At 42.6% G+C, this 16,774-nt stretch overlaps 1 protein-coding gene across 1 annotated transcript; it reads left to right on the top strand.

The window, feature by feature from the left end:
- Positions 1-2,009: 2,009 nt before the first annotated feature.
- psenen (presenilin enhancer, gamma-secretase subunit) lies at positions 2,010-15,059 on the top strand. The gene is made up of 4 exons (XM_080749237.1): positions 2,010-2,127; positions 4,703-4,790; positions 7,341-7,445; positions 13,260-15,059. The coding sequence occupies exons 2-4, from the start codon at positions 4,730-4,732 to the stop codon at positions 13,397-13,399; spliced, it is 306 nt and encodes a 101-aa protein (XP_080605363.1). The 5' UTR covers positions 2,010-2,127; positions 4,703-4,729; the 3' UTR covers positions 13,400-15,059.
- The last annotated feature ends 1,715 nt before the right edge of the window (positions 15,060-16,774 follow it).

The following is a 16,774-nucleotide window of genomic DNA, read 5'->3' as shown; positions in this document are numbered from 1 at the left end:
CTTTGCTTCATATAGATGCGTGATCGCTGATCGCGATGCGTCATGCCAATTTAGCCAAATAAGAAAAGAAAAAAAGCTCTCGAAGCACTATAGGCTATACATGGCATGTTGACAGCTTTTAAGTCTAAATATGTTTTTTTCGGACACACACATGTACAGTAGGCCTATGTGCTACAGTTCAAGGACATGCAGCAGCCGTCTGGCTGCCATTACCTAGGCGCTGAATTAAGTAATTAAACAGCCCTATTCTTTTACATCTCTGTCATTTTTGGTCTAATTTTACAAATGTAAATTTCTAAATAATAAATGAAATGTATTTATTATTACTGTACTCAATATCAAACTAAATCAGGTGGGATATGTTTTATTTCGTTTAATTAGGCTACTGGTTCCATCAGATTCCCTTTTTTTTGGCAGGAGGCCGCCGTTCCGTAGCCTATTAATTAATAGGCCACTATGCGTCCATTGTTCACTCAACAAGGCCAGCCTATGTCACACTGACACGCTGGCATGAGATGAGAGAGACAAATAGATATGTGGACGTGACAAAAAAAAGTATTATATTAATATAGCCTTCTCTCTCTCTCTCTCTCTCTCTCTCTTTCTCGCCTTTTTTTCTCTATACGCAAACAATGTCGGTTCTAATAAAACAGACCTTATTGAGTGTGAGATATTTACAAGCATGATATCACTGTGATATGTGAATAAGCATTAGCCCCCCCATCCTCTGGTTTTATGCCAGTTAAATGGAATGACGGACAAGCTTCTGATTGGTGAATGTACCTACAGCGGTCATGCCATCGGTTTCCTCACACGTTTCCATGAAAACACACCCATGAATAATTTTTCACGTGGTGAGCGCACAATTACGATCATCGCAAATCACATAATCAGCTGCTGAGCGTTATTCATGCGTCAAACGCGATCGTCGGCAGTCGGTATCTCCTTAGCACGGGCGTTAATTACCGCCTTCTTAATTGGGCCCTGAGTAGTTCTCATTTCAAGGAGTATTACTGCCCTCTAGAGGCACAGTCCCACCAGTGCAGTGCAGTCAGCTCAGCTCAGCTGTTCTGAATGAGTTTAATTAATGCAACGCGATAGTGACAAGCAGGCAGGCAGTGGCAGAAGGAGACCGTCATTGCAGGTGCTGGACCTGCTGCTGGTGTGTGTAGGCTAGTCTCACATCATTCTCAGTCAAAAAACCAAAAAACGATAACGTCGTTCTTTAAATCAAGCAACAATGTAAGTACCTTTGAACAGATGCATAATGGAAATGCAATTTCGTTTGTCAACACATTTTAAGTTACGTTTCCTCTTGTTACTGTGGGGGGGATACAGTAACAAGAAAAAAAAATGCCTTGAAATCTGCGTAAAACAACTGTGTAATTCAGCTCAAGTGGAGGGGATATGTCCCCCCCTCCTCGGGGCAAAAGTGGGGGGGATATCACCAAAAGTGGGGGGGATACCCCAAAATTTTTCGCGCGCACATACCTCCCAGATGTGTCCCCTTCACTTTTAAAATGCCTCCTGCGCCCCTGATCACCCCATTGAATAGAGAAAAATCAACACCCACGCAATGTGACATAGCTCAGTTTAACACAATAGTATAACCCTTCCAACTGTATAGGCCCGCTTTCCTCATTAAGTTAAGTTTGTATTCTTTTTTTGACATTTGGGCAATGTAAACGTAAAGCCTCTATCAGAGTCCAGGGTGAAGAGCTATTCACTTCACCGCGGTGTAGTTTTCTAGCTATCACCTAAAAATACATAACAAACCCTAGGAAACTACAACGAGGTGAAGTGAATAGCTCTTCACCCTGGACTCTGTTAGAGCCTTAAGTCTTCTCATGCCAATAAAGCTCAATTGAATTGAAATGAAATTATTTGAATTGAATTGAATGTGTACACAAACTCATGAATAAACCGAGGAGGTCATCTTTTGACGCTGCCACCAGGGGGCGGTATAATGACATGGGTTCCAGTTCCTCCTTCCAGGAAGCGGAAACCCAGCAGCCGGAAGCGGAAACACCACCAGACCAGACGCACTCTAGTTCTGTTTGCAGTGTATTATTGTTGATGTCGACGTGATTGTTCTCCATTCTGACTCTCTGCTGTTAAAGATAACAGGTAAAACACTAACTGTCAACTAACTTATATTAACCATAAAGACGGTATAATGTAAATATAATGATAACAAGGTCACTAAAGCTCTGTAGAACAGCTTCTAGTATCTTGTTGTGGAAGCTGACGTTACGATGCTAAGCTAGCAGTTAGCCGGCTAGCCGAAAACAGCAGATCTACAAGCTCACAACGCGTCGCGGTGCGACGCGTTGTGAGCTTGTTGATCTGCTGTTTTCGTTTTTTTTTGGTGTGCTAAGCTAACAGTAGCCTGTGTAGCTCTGATAGCAGGTCAGCTGATATCATGAGTTTTGGGTGTTGGTGGGTAGATTTTCTTTTAAGAGTAAGTATCAATACTGCAATATAGAAATACTCGTTTACATGTACAAGTCTGGAATTCACAATGTATTCGAGTAAAAGTATAAAAGTATTGGCATCAAAATGTACATAAACTACCAAAGGTAAAAGTACTCATTTATGTAGAATGTCCCATTTTAGGTTTTCAAATGTGTAAAAAAAGAAAATATCTTTTCACAATGCGTCCGCATTGTGATCTTGTTGTAGATCGGCCAATATGTAGGCCTATATAGTCCTGAAGTGGTTCATGTTTATTTTGTGATAATAATCTAAATCTACAAGGTAACTACTAGCTGCTAGGAGGCATCCACGTCTTTTATAGATCAGATGATTGTTCTTTGGAGGTTAATCAAATCAATTAAAATGAGCTTTATTGGCATGAGAAAACATTTTTTACATTGCCAAAGCAAGTTTCAAAACACAATAAACAGTGGGAAAAGGGGACCATGTATACATGCAGTTGTAGGGGACACAGCATTGTATAACAGAGCTGTGTCACACTGTGTACCACCGTAAGGACAAACAAACCATGGAATTACATCTAGACCTACTGCACATACAGTATGAAACAGAGCTGATACCTTTAAATGCATTTTGAGAACAAATGATGCTGTTATTTGTTCCAAAAGCTTTATACTGTGTGTGTGTGTGTGTGTGTGTGTGTGTGTGTGTGTGTGTGTGTGTGTGTGTGTGTGTTATGTTGTATGTTATATCTCATATGTTATATGAGATACTTAAAGTGTGGTTCCTGTGGAAATAAGCCTCGGCTTTCTAGGATCTCCTTTTAGTTGACCTTGTACCAGTGATTTGTACTGTCATGAAACTGTACTTTTTTCTATTGCAAACTTCTAATAAATTCTTCAATCAATCAATCAATGTGTGTGTGTGTGTGTGTGTGTGTGTGTGTGTGTGTGTGTGTGTGTGTGTGTGTGTGTGTGTGTGTGTGTGTGTGTGTGTATGTATGTATAAAATGTGACAGCTCTTTTTACACAATGCTGTACCCCCTCCAACTGTATATACACAGTAGCCGCAAATTGCAACACTAGATTGTTTATAATCGGATGAATCTAGGGTTGCAATACCTCCCATAGGCAGCCAATGCATCAAAACAGTTTTTTGCTATCTGATTGTATTAAACGACTTCAAACTCACCAATATTGCGGCTCTATGGAAAGCTTGGAATTTACTCTTGCTATCTGCAAAGTGTTTGTTTCTGAAAAATCCACCGTATAATTGTTATGATTTATTTTCTGTCAAGAAATCCGAGCAGACATGGTTTATTTTCTAAGTGTTGAACTTCGGAAGCGCTTGTCTTCTATAACGCCATGTCCCGCTGCCTCCTGCATAATGTGACATTTAGAACCAGGTGGTCACAGGACCGTTGAGGGATTTTCCACGAGCTCTTCCAAACTCCAGGACTTAGAAAAAATTATCACCTGAACCAAATTTCTTGGATAGAAAGTAACTCATAACATGTCTACTGTGGATTTTTCTGAAACAAACACTTTGCAGATATAAAGAGTAAAATCCAAGCTTTCCATAGAGCCACAATATTGGTGAGTTTGAAGTCGTTTAATACAAAGATAGCAAAATAACGTTTTGATGCATTGGCTGCCTATGGGAGGTATTGCAACCCTAGATTCATCCGATTATAAAAAAATCTAGTGTTGCAATTTGCGGCTATATACACAGTATGTTCCTCATTTTCAACAGTTTTTATTATATTTGTGACACTTGCTTTGGCAATGTAAACGTATGTTTTCTCATGCCAATAAAGCTCCTTTGAATTGAATTGTGTCATTATTGTGTCAGTATAGGGTATGAAGCTTTTTGGAACAAATAGCAGCATTTATTTTTTCTCAATACGATTTCAATAGTATATATATAATAGTAAAGGAAAAAAAGGCTCACATTTAAAATGTGTTTAAAGGTAGCAGCTCTGTTTATAATGATGTGCAGTAGGTCTGGATGCCTCTCAAAGGTTTGTAGTCCTTAGGGTGGTTGTAGTCCATTCTCTAGCCTTCTTTTATCACAACAGTTCACTAATCTTGCTGCTGTGTTCGCACATTGTAGAGTTGAACAGAATGAAAACATAACTCCTGTCCCCTGATATTGATCGACTCATTCTTGAGGATAAATGCCTACACTGTACATTGTATCTTAACACTGTGTGGAGTTGAATTGTCATATCTGTATTCATAATAATGTATAATTTGTTGTTCTTCAGGCGTTGTGTGAATAAACACCGATCGTCATGAACTTGGAAAGAGTTCCGAACGAGGAGAAACTCACCCTGTGCAGAAAATATTACCTAGGTGAGTTCATAAGGCTATATGTGTATAACATATTATCAGCAGGTTTTCTATCCCTGGACAGTGTGCTGTCCACCTGCCCCTGGCAGGTAAATACAACTTTGGGGCAGGTGTCGTTTGCTATACAACTTTGGGGCAGGTGTTGTTTGCTTTCAGGTTGCCTGACTGGGCAAGAAGGGACGCAACTGTCTCTATAAACACCAGATATCTGTCTAAACACCTGCACGTGGCTAGAGTCTTCTGCTCTGTGGAATGTCAAATAAAGTACCATGCATAGTAGTACATAAGAACCGCAGGAATACACAAGAAACGGAGGGGGAGAGATATTTACTCCGTTTGGTCCGTTTCATCTCCCGGTACGTAATCGTCCAGAGGATTTAGCTCCGTATACGGACAGCACCCAACTGGACGGACTGAACGTACAAGATTTATCCGTAGCCAGAAGTACCCACGGCCACCGTTGTCAATCGTAGGCGCAGTAGTGATGAAAATTACTTTTCCTTTGATCTATGACAGCAGTTCTCAAACTATGTGTCCCAATGAGAAATATATTGTATCAAGAAACGGGGAAAAAAGGAACTCTCACACAGTCACACACACACACCGTCCTCCAACAGCTGTCAGCAAGACGAGGCACACAAGAGCTGATTAATTAGCTCAGCGGCTTGTTATAATTACTCCGGGTCCGGATCCATATGTGGTTAAATCTGTACTCTCGCAGAGTTTTACATTTACCGCGAATCCGCGATGCAACTTTGCCGACAGACAGCAGAACATCACGTCAGGTCTAGAAATTCTGTGGTTCTAAATATTTTGCCTAAATGCTTCGCTTATAGCCATTCTGTTCTGTGCTGCGACTGCGAGGCGCAATATGTGGCGTGCGGCCGAACGGAGAGCGGTCGGCGCGTACAGAACGTAGAGGAGGAACTATGTATGTCGACGGAATTACCGTACGTAATCTCTCACCCAAAACGTACACAAAATCAACCATACGTAACTATAAATGGCCCTTAAGAGCACTGTTTACCTATAATGTACTGTTTTAACTAACTTGCTACCAGGGCTGGAATTTCATGAAGGCCACGGCCGCTGTTGCCCCTCAGTTTGGCCTTGTGCCCCTCAAACCAATGGCATGACCTGAGGCCACAGTGGCCTTAATGCCCCTCAAACCAATGGCATGACCTGAGGCCACAGTGGCCTTAATGCCCCAGCTGACTGGACCACTTTCTCCTCTGTCTTGTCATTGTGTAGACAGACACCAGTGTCTCTTTCTTGTCATGCAGACACTGGTGTCTATTGTTGAGATTCTGAAATCTTAACTCCCCAGAGTCTCCATCTTTAAACCAATCCAGTGACTTTGATTGGTGCAGGGCTGAGCATGGATCAGATTGTAAATAATCATTTATCTATTTCACTGCAGATTAGGTTATCAACCCTTAAAATCAACAAATGATTTCAATGGACTAAAATCTTGTTTTATTCGATGGCCTTCCTGCCCTGGCATTTGGCCTTTGTGCCCTAAAACAATTGGACAACACCAAAGGGCAAGAGGCCACGCCCCTAAAATGATGAAATTCCAGGCCTGCTTGCTACATTTAAAAGTATAAAAGTGTGAACCCATAGTCATATTCATTCTCATAGCTTTATGTAGGTTGGACATGACCTGTATTTGCCCGACGGGCAAGTGCCTCTTAGACCTTAGTGTCCCTGAACCCCTGATTCTATAATGGAAGCCATTGTTCTTGTGTTAAATAAAATCCAAACAAAACAATTGTTTTAACGATGATGTCACTGGACGGTAAGGCAGGGCGATATTAGGAAAACCCTCGATATTCATTAACATTTTGAGTTTCTTCGCTCACTCCCGGGGGCTATCGGTTACCATGGTAACCAGTTAACACATCCCTGAACGGCACTTCACGGGGGAGAATCGTTGTCACGTTCCCAAGCGTGTTAAAGGAGTAGTTCACCCACAAAATGACTTTTTTTCTATTGATTAGTCATGCCATGGAGAGTAGAGTTCAATAATATTTTTAGTTTTTTGTCGCATTCCTAAGACAAAAATGTGATAACAATAAATTTACCCCCATTCGTTCCGGATGGGTCGAAACGGGTCCCCATTCGGAATCAATGGGGGTAAATTTACTCGAATCAAATTTTTGTCTTAGGAATGTGACAAAAACCAAAAAATATTATTGAACTCTACTCTCCATGGCATGACTAATCAATAGAAAAAAAGGCATTTTGGGGGTGAACTACTCCTTTAAGCATCCCATAGACCTGAGGCCGATTCTGAAAACGCCTTCTAAAACCTAACCTAGCGTTTCTGAAAACCTTCAATTTCTTATTCCAGAAATGTAAAATAAATGATGTTGCTATATGTATAGCAAATACTGATGTGACAGACGTAGCACCCGGCCTTAAAGTTAAAACAACGTATTGGTAGCACCAGGTCTAAATGGGTCAAGGTGTGTGTAATTGTGTTGTGTGTATTATCAAGGTGTGTGTTGTGTTGTGTGTATTATCAAGGTGTGTGTTGTGTTGTGTTTTCAGGAGGGTTTGCCTTCCTGCCCTTCCTCTGGCTGGTCAACGTGGTGTGGTTTTTCCGGGAGGCCTTCGTGAAGCCGGCCTTCACTGAACAGCTGCAGATCAAGACATGTGAGTGGAACGACCGGGAATCGAACCCGTGGAAAGCTAACGCCGTAACCACTAGCCTAAAGGGGAATGAGGTCATCAAGCAGAGGTTCTGAGTCACTACTGCTACATGACACTACTGTCCGTTATATAACTTATATATCACAAATATACGTACGGTACATGAATAAGAAAAAAAAAATCTTTATGATCTATTAAATAGATTGATCTGATAAACCATTGCACCATTTATTTCCAAAATAAAAATATTGATTGCATGACATCCCAACATCTGAACGGTAGGTTAGGTTGAACAGTGAACGAGGCAGTATGAACTTTGGCTATGCACAAACCACAATTTCAATAGCTTATGATTCCAATACAATGGTCTGCAAGGGACAATACAGGCGGTGTAACTATTTTATACTGTTCAAAATAAATTGTTTTTTTTTTTCAAATGAAGTCTTAAATAGCTGTATGTAAGGGATAATGTATGGACCAGCGGTCATTTATAGAGAAATAAATCCCAACAGGATGATTAGCTAATGATTGGCTAATCATCCCATACATTATGCTGCGTAATACACGGCTAGTCGGCTACTTGAATGAATTGAACCAAAATGCTTAGAGTAGTTGAAGTATTCCATAAGTGTTGCGCTGGCCGTCCGCCCAGCGCCACAGGGTCTGCTCGGAAAACCAGGAAGTGTTGATCAGATAGAATACCTTTTCGGTCACTGCATTCGTCTATTTCACGCTTCGAATGTTTAAAAAAAAACATTCTTGAGAGCAACGTGTAGTGCGAAATGACACGTGTTCACATTGTGTGTGTTTGTTCAGAATCAAGCATCCAACCAAGCTGTGTAAAGCCCGTATCAGAGTCGGGTCCGCGGTGTAGTGCCGTGTAGTCTTTTTGAGTCATAAAACTACAACGTTAACGCTCAAAAAGACTACACGGCACTGGACGCGACTCTGATACAGGCTTAATACATACTGATAGTTCCAGCTTCACCCAGCTGAGTGCTTCCCACAGAGGAGGGGGAGGGGAGCAGTTAGGGTCTTGCTCAGGGACAATTCGACTCATTGCTGGCCTAGCCTGGAATCGTACCTGCGACACCCAGGGCTCTGGCTCCCCAGGCAGGCTCACTAACCATGGACTTGAGAACAAGGACACCAGCATTCACTTTAGAAGGAATTCTTGATGTGATTATTGAAGGTTTCCCCCAGCAGCAGCAAACAAACAGAGGTGTCGGCCCAGTGGGCCTTCCTCAGCGTATAACTGGGCTCACTAACTCACATTGCTATAGAGCAGCGGTTCTTCTTTGAGTCCCGACCCAAACTGGGGTCGCGGGAAGGTGCCATTGGGGTCGCGCATTTGCAACCTAAAAAAGAAAGAATATATTTTAATCAAGAAACGCTTTAAAAACATGAGGTTGTTGCGACTAGCGTAAAGCGAACGGACGTCGGACGCTCTTCTGAGTCCTCTCCCTCTAAAATAACACATGGTAGCAGCTTCGCCCCCAGCAATAAGTCGCAGAAGAAAGGGGAGCACAAGCCATCGAAGCTAACAATACAATTCTCAAGCCCTTGCAGGTTTAGCAGAGGCTTAGATTTTAAATGTTCATAAACAATTTCCTAGGATTATGTTTAATATCAGCGTGAGTGGGAGAAATTCATGGGACCCATTCACTTTGATGGGGTCGCACAAAAAAAATCCCTCATAATTAGGGATGTGAAAAAAATGTTTTAATTGCTTGTTAAAAAATTTGGAAAAAAGTGAAAAAAGTCGATCGACGCGTCGATTTTCGGCCTCGACGCGAACCCCTGCTATAGAGTGTTTGTTCAGTAACCGTGTTAAATAGCTCTATATTGTGACAGTAATCATTGCTATAGAGTGTTTGTTCAGTAACAGTGTTAAATAGCTCTATATTGTGACAGTAATCATTGCTATAGAGTGTTTGTTCAGTAACAGTGTTAAATAGCTCTATATTGTGACAGTAATCATTGCTATAGAGTGTTTGTTCAGTAACAGTGTTAAATAGCTCTATATTGTGACAGTAATCATTGCTATAGCGTGTTTGTTCAGTAACAGTGTTAAATAGCTCTATATTGTGACCTTAATCATTGCTATAGCGTGTTTGTTCAGTCACAGTGTTAAATAGCTCTATATTGTGACAGTAATCATTGCTATAGAGTGTTTGTTCAGTCACAATGTTAAATAGCTCTATACCAGTAAGACTCCCTAATCGGGAGATAAGCGACCGTCAGGTCGCAGCGTGATTTTAGGGCAAAATGTGTAGGAGCAGTGTCCAAAAATGTGTTTGAAAAAAATCTGCCTGATGGTGGCGCTGAGTGTAGACATAGTGTGTACCGATTTGTGTGATTTTAGGGCAAAATCTGTAGGAGCAGTGTCCAAAAATGTGTTTTAATAAGTCGGCCTGAAGGTGGCGCTATATGGGACAGATCCATGTTGATGACATGAGTGTAGACATACTGTGTACCGATTTGAGTGATTTTAGGGCAAAAATTGTAGGAGCAGTGTCCAAAAATGTGTTTTGCAAGAATCCGCCACATGGTGGCGCTAGAAGAGGGCCATGTGAGAAATGAGGGGTGGGGTCTCCGCGCCGCCGAGGCGGACGAATAGGTACCGGCCCCGGCTCTCCCGGTCGCTCCTAGCCCGAGTTACGGCATTTTATGTGCGCTGCAGTGGCAGGGGGTCCTCCACTGGGGGCGCCACCACTTTTGCATCCGTTCTGGAGCACCAGGAGTCGGTGGTCCCGGGAATTCCCTGTGAGCAGCCCCGTTCGGGTGGTCATTTGGTAATTTTTGCACATTTGGTCATTTTTTACATCTGGGGGTCCCCCAGGGAGATATGAGCAGGGCAAAAGTGTGACATGTGACGTGTGACAGACAGACTGACGGACGGACGGACGGACGGACGGACTGACTGACTGACGGACTCACAGTTTGTGGAGGTTTTGATAGTAACTGCGACCTGACGGTCGCAATTATGACAGTAATCATTGCTATAGAGTGTTTGTTCAGTAACAGTGTTAAATAGCTCTATATTGTGACAGTAATCATTGCTATAGAGTGTTTGTTCAGTAACAGTGTTAAATAGCTCTATATTGTGACAGTAATCATTGCTATAGAGTGTTTGTTCAGTAACAGTGTTAAATAGCTCTATATTGTGACAGTAATCATTGCTATAGAGTGTTTGTTCAGTAACAGTGTTAAATAGCTCTATATTGTGACAGTAATCATTGCTATAGAGTGTTTGTTCAGTAACAGTGTTAAATAGCTCTATATTGTGACAGTAATCATTGCTATAGAGTGTTTGTTCAGTAACAGTGTTAAATAGCTCTACTGTACATTGTGACAGTAATCATTGCTATAGTGTTCAGTCACAGTGTTAAATAGCTCTACTGTACATTGTGACAGTAATCATTGCTATAGAGTGTTCAGTAACAGTGTTAAATAGCTCTACTGTACATTGTGACAGTAATCATTGCTATAGAGTGTTCAGTAACAGTGTTAAATAGCTCTACTGTACATTGTGACAGTAATCATTGCTATAGAGTGTTCAGTAACAGTGTTAAATAGCTCTACTGTACATTGTGACAGTAATCATTGCTATAGAGTGTTCAGTAACAGTGTTAAATAGCTCTACTGTACATTGTGACAGTAATCATTGCTATAGAGTGTTCAGTAACAGTGTTAAATAGCTCTACTGTACATTGTGACAGTAATCATTGCTATAGAGTGTTCAGTAACAGTGTTAAATAGCTCTACTGTACATTGTGACAGTAATCATTGCTATAGAGTGTTCAGTAACAGTGTTAAATACATAGCTCCATATAGTAGTGGTATTTACCAGTAAAGGTCATGAAGTGAAGCAGAGGAGACAGAATGATCTGGTGTCACTGTTTCACTGGGTGTCACCTGCTGTGACATGGAGCTGTGGCGCCAGCCTGCCGCCATGCAGTGAATGGTAGATGGTGCTCTTATATAGAGCCTTTATCCAAGGTGCTTTACACTACAGATATGGTGCATTACATTCACCCATTCACACACACATTCATTACATTCACACATCCATACACACATTCATTACATTCACACACACATTCATTTCATACGGCGATGGCAGAGGAAACCATGCCAGGCACCAACCTGCTCATCAGGAGCAGTTAGGGGTTCAGAGTCTTCAGCTCAAGGACTCTTCCACACTAAAGCCGTTTGCACACAGGACAGTTGCGTTTTTTTCGTTTGCGGCATGAATAAAACACATTGGATTTGGTGTGCAAGGCTGTGCGGAATCGGCGCTGCGGATCCAAAAAGGAGTCATAAAAGGAGTGATGAGTTTTTTACCGCATGCGACAAGACGCACGAATCGAACTGGGTTCGATCAAGAAAAAAACGCACGGCGGCAGCCACTCGTCGCACGGCTAATTCGGAGCCGGTGTGCATGAGGTCATAGAGAATCATTGTTTTCTTTTCAAAAAATGATATTGTCCGTTTTATCCGTGCGGTTAAACGCGCCTGTGTGCAAAGGGCTTAACTCTGGGATCGAACTGGGAACCTTCCGGTTGCCAAGCGAAATATGTTGCCTCTTTACAGTCCTTCAGCAAAATCCATCCATCTACAAACCGCTTATCCGGAGTCGGGTACTGTGCAGCAGGGATGCGGTATCGGTACTCGCAGTATCGGTACCCGCCCCGGCCTATTTTGCCGTACTCGTACTCGTCCGATATTGCTCACGGCAGCGCCAGATACCATTTTGTTTCATAAATATGTTGGTAACAACATATCAAAAGTCCCAAGACACAGTTTTGTGTGTGTTAGTTCAACTAATGAACAGTGTTTTCGCCTTCTCTCACTCTAGGCATGACAACATAATTATTTAAAGCCTTTTATTTTGGAGCGCCACACACTATTTAAGCACTTGTACAGAAACTTAACTTACTGTTTCGGTATTCGGTATCGGCAAGTACTCAAATTAAGTACTCGTACTTGTGCTTGGTCAGCAAAAAAGTGGTATCGGGACATCCCTACTGTGCAGTATAGTTTAAAACTAGTTTAAATTGGTATAATCGTTAGGTTTCTTTTGGTTACAAATGGAATAATCAACACTGAAGATTTGACTGTGTGTTCTGTGTCTAAGCCAGGGGTTTTCAAAGTGGGTGACGGGGCACCCTTGGGTGCCGTGACGGCAGTCCAGGGGTGCCGCGAGGTAATTTGATAATATTTGGAATTTATTTGGACACGCAGGGTCAGCAGCTCCAGCAGAGCGCTCCAAACTTCCTTCTCCAGAGCAACATTAGACACTTCCTCCTGGGGGATCCCGAGGCGTTCCCAGGCCAGTGTAGAGAGAGATGTATAATCCCTCCATCTGGTCCTTGGTCTGCCCTGGGGTCTCTTCCTCCCAGTGGGACGTGCAGCGAGGACCTCCCTAGGGAGACGCTCGAGAGGCATCTCTGTCCGGACAGTGATTGGTCAATTGTTGTCTGTTTGCATGCCCATTGGCCAAGCTTCGCAGGACGCTTAATGAAATAGCACTGCTCACTTCACACTGGGTGTGATTGTGATATCTTTTTTTTATAATCGATTAGATCAGTGGTGCTCAGAGTGGAGTTCCTTTAGGCGGGTCTAAATTGACCCATACAAGTCTGCAACTCTTGACAGTGTACAAATGGAACCAAATGGACCCATTATGGTCCATTTGGTTCCATTTGTACACTGTCAGAGTTAAGGGGAGACCTTGAAATGTGAAAGTTTGAGAAACACTGGATTAGATGTATTAGTTTAACTGTTGTTCCCGTGTGTGTGTGTGTGTTTCAGATGTGAAGCGCTCGGCTCTGGGCTTGTCTCTGTGGGTTGCTGTCCTCACCACCTGGATCACCATCTTCCAGCACTTCAGAGCCCAGTGGGGAGAGGTGGCCGATTACCTGTCCTTCACCATCCCACTGGGCATCCCCTGAACCACTGGGCATCCCCTGAACCACTGGGCATCCCCTGAACCACTGGGCGTCCCCTGAACCACTGGGCATCCCCTGGAACCACCGGCGATCCCCTGGGCATCTCACAAACCAGTGGTTCTCAAATGTTTTAATTTCAAGCACCCCCTAACTCTTGAGAGTGTACAAATGGAACCAAATGGACCCTTGCAGGTCCACTGGGTTCCATGTGTACACTCTCACAGTTAGACCTGTAAAGGGTCCATTTGGAACCCAGAGAAGGTCCCTGGACCACACTTTGAGAAGGAACCCCTGTCCTAAAGCATTCCACTGGGATTCCCCTGAACCACGCCCACTTGGCCTCCCCTGAAACGCTCCCAGTTCCAGTCACACTTACACAATCCTCAGTGTCAATTTAACCATGTGAACCCTGGCCTGGGATCAGCACCATTTGGGGGTTTCTGATCCGGTCAGAGTGGAAATAATTTTACGCGATCAGGTGGACTGGAAACCACTGGTCCTGTGCAGTATAGTTTAAAACTAGTTTAAATTGGTATAATCGTTAAGTTTCTTGTGGTTACAAATGGAATAATCAACACTGAAGATTTGACTGTGTTCTGTGTCTTAAGCCAGGGGTTTTCAAAGTGGGTGACGGGGCACTCTTGGGTGCCATAACGGCAGTCCAGGGGTGCCGCGAGATCATTTGATAATATTTGGAATTTATTTGGACACTTGACAAAATATTTGGTATCATTTTAAACTTTAAGTACAACGTTATTTTCAGTCAGTTCTAACCAAAATGGCTATTATCTTAACGTTTTCCTAGCAACATAATCACTAAAATATCATCACTGTCGGGCAGAAACCTCGTATCTCCAAGTTTCAAATGTGTAGGCCTACGTCTTTTGGTAAAAGCAAAGCCCTGCTTCATCATACAAGACTGTCGCACAAAACTAGTGAAAACAGCCGATCTCGTGATGCGAGATCTGTTGATCTGCTGTTTTCACTAGTTAAGTACATTTTATAGCTGATAAATACAAAACGAACTGTTTTGGACATACCGGTACAAGGTTTCCACCCGACAACGACGATATGCTATAAATATAAGGTGCTGGGAGTGAAAATTATAATGTAGGGGTGCCTCGGATTTAAAAAAAATATTCATGGGATGCCCTGAGACAAATACGTTTGGGAACCCCTGGTCTAAGCATACTAGACCAGGGTACTGGTCTAGTACCCTGGTCTACTAAAACTAAAGAGAAACACTGTATGATGAAACTGAGCAACTTGATAACGTTGTGCGTTAAAAGTCCTCAGGCCTCCCCGATGTAAAACCTTCTCTTTTCAACCTGGTGTTCTTTCTTTGTTGTCTTTAATCCTGCAAGGGGTTTGAATAGTGAATTGATCCTTACACTTACATAGCGGGCAATATGGATGGTGTCTCCGGTACATAAAATCAAATGGTTTAAATTGGATATAGAGACAATTAGTGAATGATTCTTCTGCTTAGATGGGTTTAAACAATATTGTGCACCTTTTCTTCAAACGTTCCTTAGGAGTGTGTGTGTGTGTGTGTGCGTGTGCACGTGTGCGACTGCGCGTGTGTGTTTGTGAGAGGTGGGGAGTTATACATTTTGTACTTGCGTGTGAATGAGAAATAAATAGAATATCCGTTGACTCGGTGCATTGTGTTTCGCATCCTTTATTTGCCACGCTGACGTATTGTAAAGAAATGTTATGACGGATGTACAGATCTTATTACAGGTGACTGACAGCTCAGAATAACCTCCCATGAGTAAAGCCTTTTCAAACATGTCTTTCTATTGGCTCACTACTAAAACAACACCGGTGAATAGAAATAAACAATGTGTTCATATTCATAGTTGTTGAGGACTGGTCAACCTTAGAGGGTCAGCCATTGATTGATTGATGGATTGATTGATTGATGTATTAGACGCATAAAAAATGCATACAGTACAAGGGTACAGCCAAAGCACTTTGGTCCAAAAGGATAAACACTGAAGAAAGACCATGTGGTCTTATTTCCATTCAGGTCCCATGCATTCATTCACTAGAAGGACAAGATACCTTCATATACCAAAAACAACAACATCAAAACATTTCTAACCATGAGGTCTATGAACAGGTTGGGGTTGGGATGGAAGTACTATTGTCGGTGGTACTGAATAATCTCTTACCTCTTCATATGACCTGCTAAGTGCTAACAGATGAATTTTTAAGCCAGTTTTGAATGAAACCAGTGAATTGCCTTTTTGTTTTGTTTTTTTGAGGGAAGGGGGGAGAGCATTCCACACCTGAATGGCCGTGTTGTGAAAGGTGAATGTACCCATATTTGTTTTAAAAATGGGTGGCACCAGATGATCCTTATTTGTGCTCCCTCTAGTGTTATAGCCGTGAGAGTTGCTCACTCTTTTTAGGTAATCAATCAGATAATTTGGTACCGAGGGCATGGAGGGCAGCGATGCAATTACAATTTAATATGTCAGCCTCAATTTCTGCATAAAGGTTTCCTATATTATAACCTGCCGTTGACATGTTTTCATCCAGTTGACAAATCTCTGTGTTTGCCCTCCTGGCCCCCAAACTGTGGAATAAACTCCCTGTTGCACTTTACAACTACAGACTCACTCCCTAGCTTCCACCGTGGACTGAAGACTCACCTCTTCAGACTCCACCTAAACCCATAGCACTACTGTAACACTCCCCCTTCCCTCAATGACCTTACATGAAAATAGATAGCATTTAGGTTTTAGAAGTTTTTTTTACTGATTAGGTGTGTGGTCTACCTATGTTATTGTTTTTCTAGATTGATATTCCTATGCCTTGTTATATTGTTGTTAATGCACTGACATGTCATCTTGCTTATTATAGTGATGTGTATTGCCTACTCATTGTAAGTCACTTTGGATTAAAAGCGTCTGCTAAATGCCTAAACTGTAAACTGGAAGCCGAGTCTGCCGTTAGTGCTGAGATGATGCGTCGTAGAGTATTTCTACATTGCAGTATTGGTACTTTTACTTGGGAAAAACGTTTGAGTACTTTTTCTACCGCTGCCAACTGTGTCTTCACAGCAGCATCTCAGGACATGACCTCACAGTGTGGACAGACAGACAGGGAGGACAGTGTCCCCACAGTGTGGACAGACAGACAGGGAGGACAGTGTCCCCACAGTGTGGACAGACAGACAGACAGACAGGGAGGACAGTGTCCCCACCGTGTGGACAGACAGACTGGGAGGACAGTGTCCCCACCGTGTGGACAGACAGACTGGGAGGACAGTGTCCCCACCGTGTGGACAGACAGACTGGGAGGACAGTGTCCCCACAGTGTGGACAGACAGGGAGGACAGTGTCCCCACAGTGTGGACAGACAGACAGG

This window comes from Nannobrachium achirus (assembly GCF_963921795.1).
Source record: "Nannobrachium achirus genome assembly, chromosome: 2".
Lineage (NCBI taxonomy): Eukaryota > Metazoa > Chordata > Actinopteri > Myctophiformes > Myctophidae > Nannobrachium > Nannobrachium achirus.
Note: the sequence above shows the minus strand (reverse complement) of the source record. Positions and strands in the feature narration are given on the sequence as shown.